General features: G+C 54.5%; 1 protein-coding gene across 1 annotated transcript in view; it reads right to left on the bottom strand.

The window, feature by feature from the left end:
* LOC128980323 (neuroendocrine convertase 1) overlaps positions 1-20776 on the bottom strand; it is a 43780-nt gene that overhangs the window by 11166 nt on the left and 11838 nt on the right. Inside the window, exons 3-6 of the mRNA XM_054398788.1 lie at positions 20538-20648; positions 18592-18738; positions 17959-18035; positions 15125-15213 (exon numbers count right to left, since the gene is read on the bottom strand). Coding sequence (XP_054254763.1) covers positions 15125-15213; positions 17959-18035; positions 18592-18738; positions 20538-20648 — 424 coding nt within the window. The remainder of the gene's footprint in view (positions 1-15124; positions 15214-17958; positions 18036-18591; positions 18739-20537; positions 20649-20776) is intronic.

The following is a 20776-nucleotide window of genomic DNA, read 5'->3' on the forward strand; positions in this document are numbered from 1 at the left end:
AGAGTCCTGGAGCTGCTGCAGAGGCTGCAGAGGAGGCCAGCAAGATGCTGAGAGGGCTGCAGAAGCTGTGCTGTGGGGCCAGGCTGGCAGAGTTGGGGCTGTGCAGCCTGCAGAAGAGAAGGCTGCAGGCAGAGCTGAGAGCTGCAGTGCAATCTGTGCAGGGCAGCTGCAGGCAGGCTGGGGAGGGACTGCTCAGAAGGGGCTGTGGGGATAGGCCCAGGGGCAGTGGTTTGGAAGTGGAGCAGGGCAGGCTTAGGTTGGACAGCAGGAGGCAGTTGTGCAGAGTGAGGCTGGGCAGAGACTGGCACAGGCTGCCCAGGGAGCTGCTGCAGGCTCCATTCCTGCAGACATTCAAGGGCAGCCTGCTCTGGCAGTCTGCTCTGGCTGCAGCTGTCCCTGCTGAGTGCAGGGGCTTGGACTGGATGACCTCTGAGGCTTCCTCCAAGCCAGTGCCATCTGTGACTCAGCACTGCAGCCACAGCCACTCTGCTGCTGCAGGCAGTGCTCAGGGTGGCTCCTGTCAGTGTGGAAGAGGGCAGGTGCCTGCTGCAGAGCTCAGTGCTCCCCACTGGCATTTTAAAAACCCCTTCTGAAATCTGGGCTACTTCTTCACAGATCTTGCCTACTTCTCCGTCTCTTTCCAGAGAGCCCAGCAGATGACCTCCTGCCTTGCTGCCTCTGCTGTGTTCCTGCAGCTCTGATCTCATTCTTGTCTCCTTCTCCCTCTCTCTTGAATCTCTTAACACACACTTCCCAAGCTGCCATCAAAATTAAACAGGGTTGATAGTATTTTTTTTTTCTTTTTAACACTGCTTTTAAGAGTTCTAAGAGGTTTAGGTCAAAGCTGTAGTTCTCTCTGTTCTGAATAAACCTCAGCCACTGAGGCTTTGCTGTCTCTGTGGTATTTCAGTAGCATCTTCACCACAAAAGTAAGAGGCACAGAATGGGTTGGGTTGGAAGGGACCTTCAAGGTCATCCAGTCCCACCCCCCTGCCATGGGCAGGGACCCCTCCCACCAGCCCAGGTTGTTCAGGGCCTCATCCAACCTGGCCTTGAACACCTCCCAGGGCAACCTGATCCAGTGTCTCCCCACCCTCACCCCCAATAATTTATTTCTGTTCTAATTTCTAATTAATTCTGATTTCTACTTCTAATTTCTAATTTCCACTTCTCAGTTTGTTTTTACTTCCATGATGGGTTTTGGGTTTTGTTGGGTGGTGGTGTTTTTTTTTTTTTTTTGTCCCTATTGCAAGCAATCCATAAATGCTGGATATATCTAACCATTAACATTTCAGTAGGGACTGGAATGATCAAATCTTCTTCAGAGCCACCTCAGGGGTACTTAAAATTCAGCAGTAGGCAGCAGTTCATCTGCACTGGGTCTCTCCCTCTCTCTGTCTCTGTCTTCAAATCCAAGGCTCTGTAGCAGGACGGCAACCACTGTCTAGTGCTGGAGGAGCACAGAAAGCAGCAGAAATCTGGCAAAATTCCCACTGTGGCACCACTCTGACAGCAACAGCAGCGATGCAAGGGGCACAGGACTCTCAGCCTGTGTTTTCCAAGCAATAAAAATGTTCTGGGCTGCCTTGAATCTGGCCTCTTACTGCTATGGCAACAGCACCATGACTGGCAGTAGGTGAATTGTGAGTACACATTTCACAGGATCAGAGGATCAGAGGATGTCAGGGGTTGGAAGGAGCTTTGGAGATCTTCCAGTCCAAGCCCCCTGCCAGAGCAGGACCATAGAACCCAGCACAGGTCCCACAGGAACACATGCAGACGGGGCTGGAAAGGCTCCAGAGAAGGAGACTCCACAACCTCTCTGGCCAGCCTGCTCCAGGGCTCTGGCAGCCTCCCAGTGCAGAAGTTCCTCCTCCTGGTGAGCTGCAACCTCCTGTGCTGCACTTGCCATCCCTTGCCCCTTGGCCTATGGCAGGCTGCAGCTGAGCAGAGCCTGTCCCCTCCCTCCTGCCCCCCAGCCCTCAGCTCTTGGCAGACATTGAGCAGATCCCTCTCAGCCTTCTCCGCTGCACACTGCACAGCCCCAGGGCTCTCAGCTTCTCCTCCCCAGGCAGGGCTCCAGGCCTTCAGCATCCTTGGAGCCCTCCCTTGGCCTCTCTGCAGCAGATCCCTGTCCCTCCCGAGCTGGGGATGGAGCCCAGAGCTGGATGCAATCTTCCAGGGGAGGTCTCAGCAGGGCAGAGCAGAGGGGCAGGAGAAGCTCCCTGGCTCTGCTGGACACACTCTGAGTGCCCCCCAGAATCCCATTGGCCTCCTTGGCCCCCACGGCACATTTCTGCCTCATGCAGAACTTGCTGCCCCCCAGCACTCCCAGCTCCTTCTCCTTGGGGCTGCTCTCCAGCAGATCCCCTCCCAACCTGTCCTGCTGTAGTTTCTTCTCCCTGCCCAGCTGCAGGACTCTGCTCTCATCCTTGCTGAGCCTCCTTAGCTTCTTCTCTGCCCAGCTCTCAGCCTCTCCAAGTCTCTCAGTGGCCTCACAGCCTGCAGGTGTCTCAGCCAAGCCTCCCAGTTTGGTGTCATCAGCAAACCTGCTGAGCAGGCTCTGTCTGTCTGTCTGTCCCCTCATCAACCCTAGGAGGATTTTCCACAAAAAAGGGGAATTTTTCCAAAGGTCAGGAGGCAAAATGTAGTGTTCTATGGAAAAAAAACAAAACCAAAATAAACAAACCCCCCCCCCCCACACAAAACAACAACAACAAAAAAATCAAACAAACAAAAAATGAAAATAAAAATTAAAAATAAAACAAAGAAAGAAAACAAAACCTAAACCCAAAACAAATGCCCAGAAAAACCCCAACCTCACCCTTGGAGCTCAGTGTCTTCTTCTGGTTTTTATACTATCAAGCAAGAGGAAAAAAGACCCCAACCCAGACCTAATTATTTCCCAAGGGGCTGGCTTCTAAGGCTCATAATTCCTCCCAGATAAAGCTGAGCTTTGATTATTTCATATTAATTAGTGGCAAAAGCAGACAAAGGAGCTAATCCACTCAGCTGCCACCACTCCACTATCAGTCACCAGGCTGGGGAAGGAGCCCAGGGGGAACCTGCGCCTCAGGAACCAAACCCAACCACTCAGCCTGGTGGCTCAGAACGTTCTCAGCACTGATTTTACCTCTGCTGAGGTAAGTGATGAGAGAATTGGAGCTGTTTATTCTGGAGACGAGCAGCCTGAGGGGGGGATCTCATCAATATTTCGAGGGTGGGTGTCAGGAGGATGCAGCCAGAGCCCAAGGACAGGACAAGAGGTAACAACCACAGACCTGAACATCAGAAGCACCTGGCCCTCAACTCTGCCCTGCTGAGGCCACATCTGGAGTCCTGGGGCCAGTTTTGGGCTCCCCAGGTCAAGACAGAGAGGAAACTGCTGGAGAGGGAAAGCAAAGGGCTACAGAGATTCTGAGGGTCCTGGAGCAGCTGTGTGAGGAGCAAAGGCTGAAAGGCCTGGGGCTGAGAGCCTGCAGAAGAGCAGCCCCAGAGGGCAGCTGAGCAATGCTGATCAATACTTCAAGGGTGGGTGTCAGGAGGCTGGGGCCAGGCTTAGCTCAGTGGTGCCCAGGGACAGGACAAGGGCTAAGGGACACAAAGTGGAGCATCAGAAGCTCCATCTGAACATGAGGAGGAACTTCTTTAACTGAAGGGTGCCGGAGGGCTGGAGCAGGCTGCCCAGAGAGGTGGTGGAGTCTCCCTCCCTGGTCACATCCCAGCCCCACCTGGATGTGTTCCTGGGTGCCCTTGCCCTGGGTTCCCCTGCTCTAGTCAGGGGGGGTTGGGCTGGGTGCTCTCCAGAGGTCCCGTCCAACCCCTCCTCTTTGCTGTGATCCTCATAAACTGCAGCAAGAGAAGGAATATTTTTAATGAGCAGAAAAATCCCCTGGGTATTTGATTCTGTCTGTGATGAACTCCCCAGGGAGGTGAGGATGAGGGGTCACAGGCTCAGACTTGAACAGAAGAAGAGGAGGAACCTCATGGAGTTCAATCAGGACAAGTGCAGGGTCCTGCGTCTGGGGAGGAAGAACAACAGGCACCAGGACAGGTTAGAGGCTGCCCTGCTGGAGAGCAGCTCCACAGAGCAAGACCTTGGAGTGCTGGTGGGCAGCAAGTTCTGCATGGCACAACAATGTGCTCTGGTGGCCAAGAGAGCCAATGGGATCCTGGGGTGCAGCAAGAAAGGTGTCCAGCAGGGCTAGGGAAGTTCTTCTGCCTCTCTACTCTGCCCTGCTCAGACCACCCCTGCAATCCTGTGTCCAGTTTGGGGCTCCCCAGTTCCAGAGAGACAGAGACCTGCTGGAGAGAGTCCAAGGCAGAGCCAGGAGGATGATTTGGGGACTTGAGCATCTCCCCTGTGAAGAGAGACTGAGAGCCCTGGGGCTGTTTAGTGTGGAGAAGAGAAGGCTGAGAGGGATCTGATCAATGTCTATCAATAGTTGAGGGGTGGGTGTCAAGGGGAGGGGGCCAGGCTTTTTTGGGTGGTTCCCAGTGCTAAACTTGAACAGAGAAGATTTCAGCTCAACATGAGGAGAAACTTCTTGACAGTGAGGGTGACAGAGCCCTGGAGCAGGCTGCCCAGGGGGTTGTGGAGTCTCCTTCTCTGGAGCCTTTCCAACCCCACCTGGATGCATTCCTGTGCAGACTACCCTGAGTGATCCTGCTCTGGCAGGGGTAGGACCTGATGAGCTCTTGAGGTCCCTTCCAACCTCTGATACACTGTGAGATTGTGAGACTGTGAACCTCTCTAACTTAAGGGTGACACAGCCCTGGAGCAGGCTTCCCAGAGAGGTGGTGGAGTCTCCATCTCTGGAGACATCCCAGCCCCACCTGGATGTGTTGCTCTGGGACCTTCTCTAGGTGCCCCTGCTCTGGGCAGTGGGAATGGGCTGGGTGCTCTCCAGAGGTCCCCTCTAACCCCTCCCATTCTCTGTTTCTATGGCTCTGTAGGAGGCAGAGCCAATCTGTAGATAAATCACAGACTTACAGAACCATCTTGGTTGGAAGAGACCTTTAAGGCCGTGGAGTCCAACCATCAACCCAGCACTGCCAGGGCACCACTAAAGCATGTCCCTCAGCACCACATCTCCAAGGCTTTGAAGTACCACCAGGGATGGTGGCTCCAGACAGAGGTCTTCTCCAGCTGACAGAATAGGGGATGCAGGGAGGATGCTGAAATGCTTTCCCAGCTCTGAGCTTGAGTCACAGCAACAGCAAACCTTCACCCACAGAAAAACTCTTCCAGGTCAGAGGGAACAAAATGAGAGTGATCCAGAAGAGAAAAGCTGCCTGAGGCTGGACCTCTGCAATGTCCTCAGCCAGGTCTCCTGAGAGAAAAGCAGTGGAGATATGAAAGACGTCAGAAAGAGTGAGGTATGGTTCAGTAATAAATCACAGAATGCTAGGGGTCGGAAGGGACCTCCAGAAAGTCTGAACCCCCTGCCAGAGCAGGGTCACTCAGGGCACACCGGAACACATCTGGAAAAGTGTTCCAGAGAAGGACACTCCACAACCTCTCTGGCCAGCCTGCTCCAGCCCTCCAGCACCCTCACCCCAAACAACTTTCTCCTCCTGCTCAGCTCCAACCTCCTGGGCTCCACTTTGTGCTCCTTGCCCCTTCTGCTGGCCCTGGGCACCACTCAGCAGGGCCTGGCCCCAGCCTCTTGCCCCCTCCCCACAGCTCCTTTAGCTCTTGCTGAGCATTGCTCAGCTGCCCTCTGGGGCTGCTCTTCTGCAGGCTCTCAGCCCCAGGCTTTCAGCCTTTGCTCCTCATACAAAAGTTGCAGTCCCTTCATCATCCTCATAGCCTCCACTGGACCCTCTCCTGTCCCTCTTGAACTGGGCAGCCCAGAACTGGACTCAGCACTCCAGCTGTGGCCTCACCAGGGCAAAATAGAAGAGGAGGAGAACCTCCCTTGACCCTGCTGGCCACACTTCTCCATGCCACTCAGAATAATGCAGTAAGGAAGAAAACAAGAAAAACTGACAGCACAGTAATGAAACTGAAGACAAGAGAGAATACTGTCTGGTCTCTATGATTGCTGCAAATCCTGCTTGTTTAACCTAAATCCTGCATGTTCAACCCAAATCCTGCTTGTTGAAGCCAAATCCTACTTGTTGAAGCCAAATCCTGCTTGTTCAACCTAAATCCTGCTTCTTTAACCCCAGTCCTGCTTCTTTAACTCAAATCCTTCTTGTTCAACCCAAATCCTGCTTGTTTAACGCAAACTCTGCTGGTTTATCCCAAATCCTGCTTCTTTAACCCAAGTCCTTCTTGTTTAACCCAAATCCTGCCTGTTTAACCCCAATCCTGCCTGCTGAAGACAGGCCAGGGGGCTTGGTGCCCACAGTGATATTTCCATCGCCATCACATCTCCTTGCACAAGCTCTCCCCTTGCAGCTGCTGGCTGCTACCATCCGCCCCAAGGAGCAGGCAAAGCCCCAAGGTGATCTCAGACTCAGACATGGATCTGCCTGCAGGAGGCTATTTTTAGCAGGAACTCTCATCCCAGTCCTGTGTACAGTGGAGCTCCTTAATCACTTGATTTCCATGGCAGCGTGAGGGAAGCGTCCAGGCACAGAGCTGGGGCTGGGCAGAGAGGCACAGAACACTCTGGGTTTGAAGGAAGCTTCAGGATCATCCTGGGCAGGCTGCATCCATGGGATGAGGCCAATGGGATGAGGTTGAGCAAGGAGTCCTGCCTTTGGGGTACAACCACCCCAGGAAGGCTGCAGGCTGGGGGCAGAGGGGCTGGGAAGTGTCCATCAGGAAAGGCCCTAGGGGTGCTGGGTGCCAGCAGCTGGAGCTGAGGCAGCAGTGGGCAGGGGGGCAAGAAGGGCAGCAGCAGCCTGGGCTGGAGCAGCAATGGTGTGGGCAGCAGGAGCAGGGCAGGGATTGTGCCCCTGGGCTGGGCACTGCTGAGGCTGCAGCTTGAGTGCTGGGTTCAGCTCTGGGCCCTCAGTGGCAGCAGGAGCCTGAGGGGCTGGAGCAGGTGCAGAGAAGGGCAAGAAAGGTGGGGAAGGGTCTGGAGAAGAGGGCTGGGGAGGGAGGAGCAGCTGAGGGAGCTGGGGTTGGTGTGGAGAAGAGGAGGCTGAGGGAGACCTCATTGCTCTCTGCAGCTCCCTGAGAGGAGGCTGCAGCCAGCTGGGGCTTGGGCTCTGCTCCCTAGGAACAAGGACAGGATGAGAGGAGATGTCCTGGAATTGTGCCAGGGGAGGTTTAGGTTGGACAGCAGAAGAAACTTCTTTCTAGAAAAGGTTCTCAAAGCCTGGCCCAGGATGCCCAGGGAGGTGTTTGAATCTCCATCCCTGGAGGTGTTGGAATCTCCATCCCTGGAGGTGTTGGAATCTCCATCCCTGGACGTGTTTGAGTCTCCATCCCTGGACGTGTTTGAATCCCCATCCCTGGAGGTGTTTGAATCCCCATCCCTGGAGGTGTTTGAGTCTCCATCCCTGGACGTGTTTGAATCTCCATCCATGGAGGTGTTTGAATCTCCATCCCTGGAGGTGTTTGAGTCTCCATCCCTGGAGGTGTTGGAATCTCCATCCCTGGAGGTGTTTGAGTCTCCATCCCTGGAGGTGTTGGAATCTCCATCCCTGGAGGTGTTTGAATCTCCATCCCTGGAGGTGTTTGAGTCTCCATCCCTGGACGTGTTTGAATCTCCATCCCTGGAGGTGTTGGAATCTCCATCCCTGGAGGTGTTGGAATCTCCATCCCTGGAGGTGTTGGAATCTCCATCCCTGGACGTGTTTGAATCCCCATCCCTGGAGGTGTTTGAATCTCCATCCCTGGAGGTGTTGGAATCTCCATCCCTGGAGGTGTTTGAGTCTCCATCCCTGGAGGTGTTGGAATCTCCATCCCTGGAGGTGTTTGAGTCTCCATCCCTGGAGGTGTTGGAATCTCCATCCCTGGAGGTGTTGGAATCTCCATCCCTGGAGGTGTTGGAATCTCCATCCCTGGACGTGTTTGAGTCTCCATCCCTGGACGTATTTGAATCCCCATCCCTGGACGTGTTTGAATCCCCATCCCTGGAGGTGTTTGAGTCTCCATCCCTGGACGTGTTTGAATCTCCATCCCTGGAGGTGTTGGAATCTCCATCCCTGGACGTGTTTGAATCCCCATCCCTGGAGGTGTTTGAATCTCCATCCCTGGAGGTGTTGGAATCTCCATCCCTGGAGGTGTTTGAGTCTCCATCCCTGGAGGTGTTGGAATCTCCATCCCTGGAGGTGTTGGAATCTCCATCCCTGGAGGTGTTGGAATCTCCATCCCTGGACGTGTTTGAATCCCCATCCCTGGAGGTGTTTGAATCTCCATCCCTGGAGGTGTTGGAATCTCCATCCCTGGACCTGTTTGAGTCTCCATCCCTGGAGGTGTTTGAATCTCCATCCCTGGAGGTGTTTGAGTCTCCATCCCTGGAGGTGTTGGAATCTCCATCCCTGGACGTGTTTGAGTCTCCATCCCTGGACGTATTTGAATCCCCATCCCTGGACGTGTTTGAATCTCCATCCCTGGAGGTGTTGGAATCCCCATCCCTGGAGGTGTTTGAGTCTCCATCCCTGGACGTGTTTGAATCTCCATCCATGGAGGTGTTTGAATCTCCATCCCTGGAGGTGTTTGAGTCTCCATCCCTGGAGGTGTTGGAATCTCCATCCCTGGAGGTGTTTGAGTCTCCATCCCTGGAGGTGTTGGAATCTCCATCCCTGGAGGTGTTTGAATCTCCATCCCTGGAGGTGTTTGAGTCTCCATCCCTGGACGTGTTTGAATCTCCATCCCTGGAGGTGTTTGAATCTCCATCCCTGGAGGTGTTGGAATCTCCATCCCTGGAGGTGTTTGAGTCTCCATCCCTGGAGGTGTTTGAATCTCCATCCCTGGAGGTGTTTGAGTCTCCATCCCTGGAGGTGTTGGAATCTCCATCCCTGGACCTGTTTGAGTCTCCATCCCTGGACGTGTTTGAATCTCCATCCCTGGAGGTGTTTGAATCTCCATCCCTGGAGGTGTTTGAGTCTCCATCCCTGGAGGTGTTTGAATCTCCATCCCTGGAGGTGTTTGAGTCTCCATCCCTGGAGGTGTTGGAATCTCCATCCCTGGACGTGTTTGAGTCTCCATCCCTGGACGTATTTGAATCCCCATCCCTGGACGTGTTTGAATCTCCATCCCTGGAGGTGTTGGAATCCCCATCCCTGGAGGTGTTTGAGTCTCCATCCCTGGACGTGTTTGAATCTCCATCCATGGAGGTGTTTGAATCTCCATCCCTGGAGGTGTTTGAGTCTCCATCCCTGGAGGTGTTGGAATCTCCATCCCTGGAGGTGTTTGAGTCTCCATCCCTGGAGGTGTTGGAATCTCCATCCCTGGAGGTGTTTGAATCTCCATCCCTGGAGGTGTTTGAGTCTCCATCCCTGGACGTGTTTGAATCTCCATCCCTGGAGGTGTTTGAATCTCCATCCCTGGAGGTGTTGGAATCTCCATCCCTGGAGGTGTTTGAGTCTCCATCCCTGGAGGTGTTTGAATCTCCATCCCTGGAGGTGTTTGAGTCTCCATCCCTGGAGGTGTTGGAATCTCCATCCCTGGAGGTGTTTGAATCTCCATCCCTGGAGGTGTTTGAGTCTCCATCCCTGGAGGTGTTTGAATCTCCATCCCTGGAGGTGTTTGAGTCTCCATCCCTGGAGGTGTTTGAATCTCCATCCCTGGAGGTGTTTGAGTCTCCATCCCTGGAGGTATTTGAATCTCCATCCCTGGAGGTGTTTGAATCTCCATCCCTGGAGGTGTTGGAATCTCCATTCCTAGTGTTACAGAATGGATCTTTTTTCCAACCAAAATGATTCTATGACTCTATTTTTAAAGGCAAACTGTTTCAAATAGAATGTTTTGGTTTTCATGCCCCCCACAAAAGGCAAGAGATAGACCAGGCTGTGGAGCTGGAAGGCACTGCAGATGTCAGGGTTCCCTTGCCCTGGAGCAGCCTGAGCTGTCTGTCACAGAGGGAAGGCACCACCTGTGGACCACTGTAGTGCTTATCCAGCATGGCAATTGCCAGGAGCAAGCAGCAGATTAAAGAAGTCATCCTGAACTAATGTCAGGCACAAGTGTGTAATGTGTCATTTCATGGGCTCTAAACACCAAAAAAAGCAAACAAAAGCAGGCAGTGAAGAAGTGAATCCTGGAAGCTTGGAAGGTCAAAACCACCTCCCAAGGCTTGGCCTCTCAGGATTGATCTGAATCTTCTCAAGGCTTCTGCTCTCCTCCTTGAGCATAGGTTTATAGAACCACAGAACTGTTAGGATTGGAGGGACCTCAAGGCTTATTCCTGGGACATTTATCTCTGGATGGATTGGTTTGGGGTTTTTTTTGTCCCCCATGCACTGGATGTTGTGGTGCCTGATAGGCAAAAGGCAATCACTGCATCACTTAAAGAACCACAGAACTGCCAGGGCTGGAAGGGACCTCAAGGCTCACCCAGTGCCAACCCCTGCCATGGGCAGGGACACCTCACACCACAGCAGGTTGATCACAGCCACCTCCAGCCTGCCTGCAAAAACCTCCTGGCATGAGGCTTCCACCACCTCCCTGGGCAACCTCTGCCAGTCTCTCACCAGCCTCCTGGGCAAGAATTTCTTCCTCACATCCAATCTCAATCTCCCCACTTCTACTTTTGCTCCATCTCCCCCACTCCTATCCCTCCCTCACACCCTCCAAAGTCCCTCCTCAGCTTTCCTGGAGCCCCCTTCAGATGCTGGAAGGCCACCAGAAGGTGTCGTGGGAGCCTTCTCCTCTCCAGCCTGCACAACCCCAACTCTCTCAGGCTGTCTCCAAAGCAGAGCAGCTCCAGCCCTCTGCTCCTCCTCCTGGCCCTTCTCTGGACACCTTCCAGCCCCTCCAGACCCTTCCTGCAACAGAGGCTCCAGAACTCGACACAGAGCTCCAGGAGTGGTCTGAGCAGAGTGGAGCAGAGGGGCAGAATCCCCTCCCTGGCCCTGCTGGCCACACTTCTCTTGATGCAGCCCAGGCTCTGCTTGGCTCTCTGGGCTGCAAGTGCTCCCTGGGGGCTCAGGTTGAGCTTCTCTTCCCCCAGCACCCCCAAGTCCCTCTCCTCAGGACTGCTGTCCAGCCAGTCCCTGCCCAGCCTGGATTTGTGCTTTGGTGCTATGGGATTGCCCTGACCCAGCTGCAGAACCTTGCACTTGGTCTCCTACATCCCTGTCTCAACCAGGCTGGTCACATCTACCAGCTGATGACTTCTTTCAGCCTTCCCTTTCTTTCTTCCCTTCTTTCTCCCACCCTCACCCTACTTTCTGTGTCATTTGGACTCCTGGGCTGCTTTTCTTTCTCTGGTTGTCCTTCCCTAGGTGGTTGACCCCACACAAATCTGTAGCTTGCAGTGCAGATAAGCACAGAGCAGAGAGAATCAGAGAATCCCTGACTAGTTCTGGTTGGAAAAGCTCTTCCAGATCCTCCATTCTCTATCTCTGCCAAGGCTTGGGATGAGCTATGGCCCTCAGCACCACAGCTCTGTCTCTGGGAAACACCTCCAGAGATGGAGGTTGAAACACCTCCAGGAATGGAGATGCAAACACCTCCCTGGGCAGCCTGGGCCAGGCTTTGAGAACCTTTTCAGGGAAGAAGATTCTTCTGCTGTCCAACCTAAACCTCCCCTGGCACAATTCCAGGACATCTCCTCTTGTCCCATCTCTTGTGCCTAGGGAGCAGAGCCCAAGCCCCAGCTGGTTGCAGCCTCCTCTCAGGGAGCTGCAGAGAGCAATGAGGTCTCCCTCAGCCTCCTCTTCTCCACACCAACCCCCCCAGCTCCCTCAGCTGCTCCTCCCTCCCCAGCACTCTTCTCCAGACCCTTCCCCACCTTTCTTGCCCTTCTCTGCACCTGCTCCAGCCCCTCAGGCTCCTGCTGCCACTGAGGGGCCCAGAGCTGAACCCAGCACTCAAGCTGCAGCCTCAGCAGTGCCCAGCCCAGGGGCACAATCCCTGCCCTGCTCCTGCTGCCCACACCATTGCTGCTCCAGCCCAGGCTGCTGCTGCCCTTCTTGCCCCCCTGCCTACTGCTGCCTCAGCTCCAGCTGCTGGCACCCAGCACCTCCAGGGCCTTTCCTGTTGGGCACTTCCCAGCCCCTCTGCCCCCAGCCTGCAGCCTTCCTGGGGTGGTTGTGCCCCAGGGGCAGGACCCAGCCCTTGGCCTTGTTCAACCTCATCCCATTGGCCTCATCTCATGGATGCTGCCTGCCCACAACCCTCTGCAGATCCTCCCTATCCCCAGCAGATCACCACTGCCTCCCAGTTTGGTGCCATCTGCAGAGTCATTTGCATATACAAATAACAGTGGAGGACTCAGTGCCTCAAACCATGTGCAGGGCAGGTGTGCAGCCACCCCTGCAGCCCCATCCCTCCATCCCTGCTCTGGGAATGTGGCATGAGTGAGAGATTTGCTTTCAACAGAGCCCTGACAGCAGCATGCATCGTGGCAGAGGCAGGCTGAAGAGCTGACAGATGGTGACAGCTCTGTGGAGTCAATGGGGACTGGAGCAGTGCAGTCCTGGCTGTCAGTTGCCACTCAGACCTTTGCTTTTAAGTAAAAAAAAAAAAAAAAAAAAAAAAAAAAAATATTAAGAGAGGGAGTAATGGCAAAGGTAGGACTGCACAAGAGTCATCCTCAGAGCGCAATGCCCATCTGCAGAGTGATACTTCTGATCATGGCTGTTTCATAAACCTCTCTGAGGGATTAAACTTTTAGCCAGAAAGGGGAAAAAATAAAATAAAATTTTAAAAAAGGGCAATAGTGACTGACCGCCAAGGAAGAGTCCATTTATGGTCATAATTAAGAGATGGTGATTGTTCAGCATCTTTGTTGCTGACATGGAGAGAGGCATTGAGTGTACCCTCAGCAAGTTTGCTGATGACACCAAGCTGTGTGGTGCAGCAGACAGGCTGGTGGGAAGGGATCCATCCAGAGGGACCTGGACAGGCTGGAGGGAAGGGATCCATCCAGAGGGACCTGGACAGGCTGCAGGGGTGAGCCCTTGGCAACCTCAGGAGGTTCAACAAGACCAAGGGCAAAGTCCTGCAGCTGGGTCAGGGCAATCCCAAACACAAATCCAGGCTGGGCAGAGACTGGCTGGAGAGCAGACCTGAAGAGAGGGATTTGGGGAGGAGAAGCTCAGCCTGAGCCCCCAGGGAGCACTTGCAGCCCAGAGAGCCAAGCAGAGCCTGGGCTGCAGCAGGAGCAGTGTGGCCAGCAGGGCCAGGGAGGGGATTCTGCCCCTCTGCTCCACTCTGCTCAGACCACTCCTGGAGCTCTGTGTCGAGTTCTGGAGCCTCTGTTGCAGGAAGGGTCTGGAGGGGCTGGAAGGTGTCCAGAGAAGGGCCAGGAGGAGGAGCAGAGGGCTGGAGCTGCTCTGCTCTGGAGACAGCCTGAGAGAGTTGGGATTGTGCAGGCTGGAGAGGAGAAGGCTCCCACGACACCTTCTGGTGGCCTTCCAGCATCTGAAGGGGGCTCCAGGAAAGCTGGGGAGGGACTTTGGAGGGTGTCAGGGAAGGATAGGAGTTGGGGGGATGGAGCAAAGCTGGAAGTGAGGAGATTGAGATTGGATGTGAGGAAGAAGTTCTTCCCCATGAGAGTGGTGAGAGCCTGGAATGGGTTGTGCAGGGAGGTGGTTGAGGCCCCATCCCAGGAGGTGTTTAAGGCCAGGCTGGATGAGGCTCTGGCCAGCCTAATGTAGTGTGAGGTGTCCCTGCCCATGGCAGGGGGGTTGGCACTGGGTGACCCTTGAGGTCCCTTCCAACCCTGACTGATTCTGTGATTTTGTGATTCTATGATGGTGGAGAAGGAATCTGCTGAAAGCAAAGCCACGGCAGCCTGAGTGTCTTAATGTGATGCTGAAGATGTAAGCTGCAAGCAAGGGGAGGGCAAAGATTTCTCTATCACTCTCAGTCTGCTCAATCCTTCTCCATTGGTATCAAACCCTTCACCTCCCTCCCCCACATGCTACCTCCTTCCAGGATAAACAATGACATGAAGTGAGTCCTGCATCCCTTAAAGGAAGTAGTTTGATGTCTGGGTGTTAAGAGAGGTTGTTGGTGTTATCATCATCGTTAATCATAATTAATCAGAATGACATCAGATATGAAGAATATTGCTGAAGTCAATCATTCCCTAAAGGAGATCATTCCCAAGATGAAGCATGGAATGGTTTAGGCTTGGAAGGGACCTGAAAGCTCATCCAGCTCCAGCTCCCTGCCATGGGCAGGGACACCTCCCCCCAGCACAGCTTGCTCAAGGCCTCATCCAGACTGGTCCTGAACACCTCCAGGCAGGAGGCAGCCACAGCCTCCCTGGGCAACCTGTGCCAGTCTCTCCCCACCCTCACTGCCAACAATTTCTTCCTCCTCTCCACTCTCACTCTGCCCTCTCCCAGCTCAAAGCCATTCTCCCTCATCCTGGCACTCCCAGCCCTTGTCCCAAGTCCCTCCCCAGCTCTCCTGGAGCCCTTCAGGTGCTGGGAGGCTGCTCTGAGGTCTCCCTGGAGCCTTCTCTTCTGCAGGCTGCACAGCCCCAACTCTCCCAGCCTGTCCCACAGGGGAGGTTCTGCAGCCTCTGCTCATCTTGGTGGCCTCCTCTGGAGCCTCTCCAGCAGCTCCAGGTCCTTCCTGTGCTGGGGCCCAGAGCTGGAGGCAGTGCTGCAGGTGGGCTCTGAGCACAGCAGAGCAGAGGGCAGAATCCTCTCCCTGTGCTGCTCTCTCCCTGCTCTGGATGCAGCTCAGCACGCAGCTGGCTCTGGGCTGCCAGGGACCAGTGCTGGCTCCTGGGCACTTTGTCAGCACCTGGCACCCCCAAGGCCTTCTCCTCCATCTCCTGCTCATCACCCACACTGTGGTTGCTACAGCCATACATCACACCCCTCCTCCAGCTGATAACCTCCTCCCAGAGGTGGTGCTGGTGCTGGTTGGATGCTGTCACACAGCTGCAGCACTCTGCACTACGGCCCAAAGAGGACTTTGTAGCCCAAACAAACTGCTGCTTGCCCTAGAGGAGCACCAATCAGTCACACTTCAGGTGGCAGCACACAGGATCTTCCTGGTTTAGGTTCATGCCAGGCTTGTGGATGGTTTTCTTACCTCCAACCCTGGAATTGTAGGCCACTCCAACTCCACATTTCCTGTTGTTGGCTTGCATGGCAATTTCTCCTGCACATCGTGTCCCATGCCTGAGGAAATGGTGACAGAATAAACATCTGCACAGCACCACTCTGTCAAAGGTTCAGCACTGACCCTCATGAGCTGCTGGAAGCCTTCCTTTAAGCAAACACAGTGCCACACAGGGCATCTGGCTGGGAGGGACCCTCAGCAGGGACAGCTGCAGCCAGAGCAGGCTGCCCAGGGACTGCCCTTGAATGTCTGCAGGGATGGAGCCTCCTCCACCTCCCTGGGCAGCCTGTGCCAGTCTCTGCCCAGCCTCACTCTGCACAACTGCCTCCTGCTGTCCAACCTAAGCCTGCCCTGCTCCACTTCCAAACCACTGCCCCTGGGCCTATCCCCACAGCCCCTTCTGAGCAGTCCCTCCCCAGCCTGCCTGCAGCTGCCCTGCACAGATTGCACTGCAGCTCTCAGCTCTGCCTGCAGCCTTCTCTTCTGCAGGCTGCACAGCCCCAACTCTGCCAGCCTGGCCCCACAGCACAGCTTCTGCAGCCCTCTCAGCATCTTGCTGGCCTCCTCTGCAGCCTCTGCAGCAGCTCCAGGGCTCTCCTGTCTTGCTGTGCCCACAGCTGGACACAGCCCTGCAGGGGAGCTCTCCCCAGGGCACAGCAGAGCAGAGCAGAGGGGCACGATCCTCTCTCTCCAGCTCTGCCCACACTGCTTTGGATGCAGCCCAGGCTGCCCTTGGCCTTCTGTGCTGCCAGTGCCCATTGCTGGCTCCTCTCCAGCTCCTCCCCCCCAAGCAGCTCCTGAATGGATTTAGATTGTATCTACATGACAAAAAACACATTTGTCTTGGGCTCCAAGGAACATCATTTTACCTCCTTAATGACCAAAGGATGACTGTGATAAGACGACAAACACCTGACTTAAGTCTGCTGAAGTCCACAGACCTGCCAGAAGGCAGCTGGGCACTGCTGGGCTGCACTCCATCAACTCATTAATAAAGCTTAGAGGTAACACAGGTAGACTCACAAGATGAATGTCATTGGGAGAAGAAGGATAATGGCATTTTCTTTCTCTCAAATTACCCTCTAACAAAGCAGAAATTGGCATTTTTCAAATGTCTTATTCCTGGGACATTTATCACTGGATGGATTGGTTTGGGGTTTTTTTGTCCCCCATGCACTGGATGTTGTGGTGCCTGATAGGCAAAAGGCAATCACTGCATCACTTAAAGAACCACAGAACTGCCAGGGCTGGAAGGGACCTCAAGGCTCACCCAGTGCCAACCCCTGCCATGGGCAGGGACACCTCACACCACAGCAGGTAGATCACAGCCACTTCCAGCCTGGCTGCAAACACCTCCTGGCATGAGGCTTCCACCACCTCCCTGGGCAACCTCTGCCAGTCTCTCACCAGCCTTCTGGGCAAGAATTTCTTCCTCACATCCAATCTCAATCTCCCCACTTCTACTTTTGCTCCATCTCCCCCACTCCTATCCCTCCCTCACACCCTCCAAAGTCCCTCCCCAGCTTTCCTGGAGCCCCCTTCAGATGCTGGAAGGCCACCAGAAGGTCTCCTGGGAGCCTTCTCCTCTCCAGCCTGCACAACCCCAACTCTCTCAGGCTGTCTCCAGAGCAGAGCAGCTCCAGCCCTCTGCTCCTCCTCCTGGCCCTTCTCTGGACACCTTCCAGCCCCTCCAGACCCTTCCTGCAACAGAGGCTCCAGAACTGGACACAGCTCCAGGAGTGGTCTGAGAAGAGTGGAGCAGAGGGGCAGAATCCCCTCCCTGGCCCTGCTGGCCACACTGCTCCTGCTGCAGCCCAGGCTCTGCTTGGCTCTCTGGGCTGCAAGTGCTCCCTGGGGGCTCAGGTTGAGCTTCTCCTCCCCCAGCACTCCCAAGACCTTGGATATAAACTGCAGCACAGGAGGTTGCAGCTCAACAGGAGGAGGAACTTCTGCACTGGGAGGCTGCCAGAGCCCTGGAGCAGGCTGCCCAGAGAGGTTGTGGAGTCTCCTTCTCTGGAGCCTTTCCAGCCCTGCCTGGATGTGTTCCTGTGGGACCTGTGCTGGATTCTATGGTCCTGCTCTGGCAGGGGGCTTGGACTGGAAGATCTCCAGAGCTCCCTTCCAATCCCTAACATCCTCTGAGCCTGTGACCTGGAGCCTGCTTTGGTGGCTAGGAGGGAACCAATCAGTTCAGGTAGAGGAGCTGCAAAGCTTGCACAGGAGGCACAGATCCTGCTGATGGAGGAACAAGAATTTAATTCATGAGGTGCTGTCCCCTGACTTTAATTTCCCTGCACCGGACATGCACTGCACTTCAACAGAGAAAGTTTTGTAGCTAAAAGCAAAGGAGGCAAGAGAGGTCTGCACTGCCAGAGTGTCCTGGTGACAACCACCCAGCAGGAACAGCTTTTGGGGTGTACTTGGTGGTGTCTGGAGGATTGGCGTGGAGGATGCTGCCTTGGCAACACCAGGGGCCATCAGTGCAGCTGGACCAGAACACTCTGCCCAGCAAAGGGGAAACCACACACCCACAGCATCCCAGGCTGGGTTGCGTGGGAAGGAACCTTCCAAGCTCCTCCAGCCCAACCCCTGCAGCCCCCAGGGACATCCTCAACCAGAGCAGGTTGCTCACAGCCACAACCAACCTGAGCTGCACTGCTGCCAGCCATGGGGCAGCTCCCAGCTCTCTGGGCAGAGCTTTTGGGGTGCAATTGTTTGTGTTTGGAGGACTGTGAGTCCTGTGAAGGCACTGGTTCCCCATGCTCTGGGTTTGTTCTCATTCACACCACTTGAAGGCTACTTACTTGTTTTCATTTGTTGGGTCATATCTAGGAAAGGGGTCATGGTCGTTGTCATTGAAATCATAACTTGCCTCTGGGTCCTAGAATTTACACCCCCAGAGTCCCCCCAGAAAAAAAAAAAAAAAAAAAAAAAGTCAGAATTAATTCAAAGGAGCAGGGAAAGAAAATGCATTTTAAAGTGTGTTAAGAAAAATGGGTTCCAGAGCCCTGTGTTTAGTTATTTGTTGGCAGCCACCAGGCTGGGAACAGTCTGATGGCCATGAAAAATTCCATCAATTTTTCACAGGGCTTTAATAATTCAGCTGGAAGGCAGCTGAATGCAACATTGCCTGGTGGGAACTAAACCCACATGAAAAGGAGGGAGGAGGAAAACATCCAACCAACCAACCAACCAACCAGAGCCAACAATAAATAAAGAAACAAACAAAAAATGCAGAAAAAAAAAATCAAACCCAGCATCACTGCTGAGTAACAGCTCAGCTCCCTCTGACACAGACCAGGTTGCAAACCATGCCCAAGGCAAACCCTTCACCTGTGCACTGCAGGAGGTGACTTCAGAGAGCAGGAGATGAGTGTCCCTCTGCCCAGTTTGCCCCTCCTTAACTGTTTCCATGCCATGCTGGTGCCCAGACTCACATAGTTGGCATAGATGTCGGTGTGGTTCCACTCCAAGCCATCATCCAGCACGGTGATGACAACTCCCCTGCCTGTGATCCCTTTCTGCCATACAGGAATGACATGGAGATCCAGCTTGGGCAGGGATGGAGTGATCCTGGTGTCTTGCTGGAGGGAGACAAAGGGTAAGGAAAGGTCAGGACTACAGAATCCTACAATCACAGAGTGGTTTGGGTTGGAAAAGGTCTCTGAGTTCACCCAACCCCACCATGGGCACCAAACCCTGGCCCCAGCTGCCATGGCCACAGCTTGCTGCAACACCTCCAGCCATGGGGACTGCACCACCTCCCTGGGCAGCCTCTGCCACTCCCTGACCACTCTGGCACCACACAAATTGTTCCTCATGCCCAAACTCAACCTCCCCTGGCACCACTTCAGGAAACCTCCTCTCGTCCTGTCTTTGTTCTTAGGGAGCAGAGCCCAAGCCCCAGCTGGTTGCAGCCTCCTCTCAGGGAGCTGCAGAGAGCAATGAGGTCTCCCTCAGCCTCCTCTTCTCCACACCAACCCCCCCCCCCCAGCTCCCTCAGCTGCTCCTCCCTCCCCAGTCCTCTTCTCCAGACCCTTCCCCACCTTCCTTGCCCTTCTCTGGACCCTCTCCAGCCCCTCAGGCTCCTGCTGCCACTGAGGGGCCCAGAGCTGAACCCAGCACTCAAGCTGCAGCCTCAGCAGTGCCCAGCCCAGGGGCACAATCCCTGCCCTGCTCCTGCTGCCCACACCATTGCTGCTCCAGCCCAGGCTGCTGCTGCCCTTCTTGCCCCCCTGCCCACTGCTGCCTCAGCTCCAGCTGCTGACACCCAGCACCCCCAGGGCCTTTCCTGATGGACACTTCCCAGCCCCTCTGCCCCAAGCCTGGAGCCTTCCTGGGGTGGTTGTGCCCCAGGGGCAGGACCCAGCCCTTGGCCTTGTTCAACCTCATCCCATTGGCCTCATCCCATGGATGCAGCCTGCCCAGGACCTTCTGAAGATTCTCCAATCCCCTAGCAGATCACCACTGCCCCCAGTTTTGTGTCCTCTGCAGAGTGTCTTTCCTTTCAAATCTGTATTTTTATGGGGGCTGTAAGCAAGCTTTGGAATCCAGAGGAGGAAAATTGACCTCCTTTAGAAGCTGCTCCCCAAAGGAAGCTGCAGTGGAAGAGAAGACTGTAGATGATTCATTGCTTCCAGCTGATTTGCCAGAGGAACAGTAAAGGAGAGGGTAGTAAACAGAAAGTAGTGATTCAGCACAACTGCGCCTACCCAAACCACTGCCTTCATTCTTTTGTCCACTAATTATTTTGCTCTGCCTAACCTGGACATCAAAGGGATGTAGCAACACCTGGATCATTAACTCATCAGTAGGTTCAGATTGGATGTCAGGAAGAAGTTCTTCACTGTGAGGGAGGTGTCACAGTATCGGAGTACAGGAGAGGCAGGAAGGGACCTCCAGAGATCCTCCAACCCAAGCCCTCTGCCAGAGCAGGGTCCCCCAGGGCAGTCTGCACGGGAATGCAGCCAGGGGGAGTTGGAAGCTCTCCACACCAGGACACTCCACAACCCCCCAGGCAGCCTGCCCCAGGGTTCTGTCAGCCTCACACCAAAGAAGTTTCTCCTTCTGTGCAGCTGAAACCTTCTCTGCTGCACTCTGTCTCCATTGCTCCTCAGTGCTGTGCAGCACCCAGCAGAGCTTGGCCCCCTCCCCTTGCCCCCCAGCCCTCAGCTCTTGATAGACATCTGGAGACATCCCAAACACACCTGGAAGTGTTCCCAGGTGACCCTGCCTTGGACTGGAGCATCTGCAGAGGTCCCTTCCAACCCTTATCCTTCTGTGATGCTCTGAGAAGGTCTCTTCCTTTACATCTCTGTTCCTGCAGCTGTCAACACAGCTGGAGCTCACCACCCCAAGTCTACCCAAGCAAAGAACCTCTTACCAGGTACCACTGCTGGTTCCACATGGGATCATTGAACAGATCCTCTGCAGAGTCTCTCACAGTTCCACGCTTGGTCCTCTTCTTTTCATACTGCTGCTCTGCCCAGGACACCTGAAACGTCACAGAGAGTCTCCAGGGTTGGAATTCCTTGGCTCAGACTATAAGTAGCTCTGCTCACACAGCCAGACATCTTCAGCAGTGACATTGATGAGGGGACAGACAGACAGACAGAGCCTGCT

The sequence above is a fragment of the Indicator indicator genome, unplaced genomic scaffold (assembly GCF_027791375.1).
Source record: "Indicator indicator isolate 239-I01 unplaced genomic scaffold, UM_Iind_1.1 iindUn_scaffold_111, whole genome shotgun sequence".
Taxonomy (NCBI): domain Eukaryota; kingdom Metazoa; phylum Chordata; class Aves; order Piciformes; family Indicatoridae; genus Indicator; species Indicator indicator.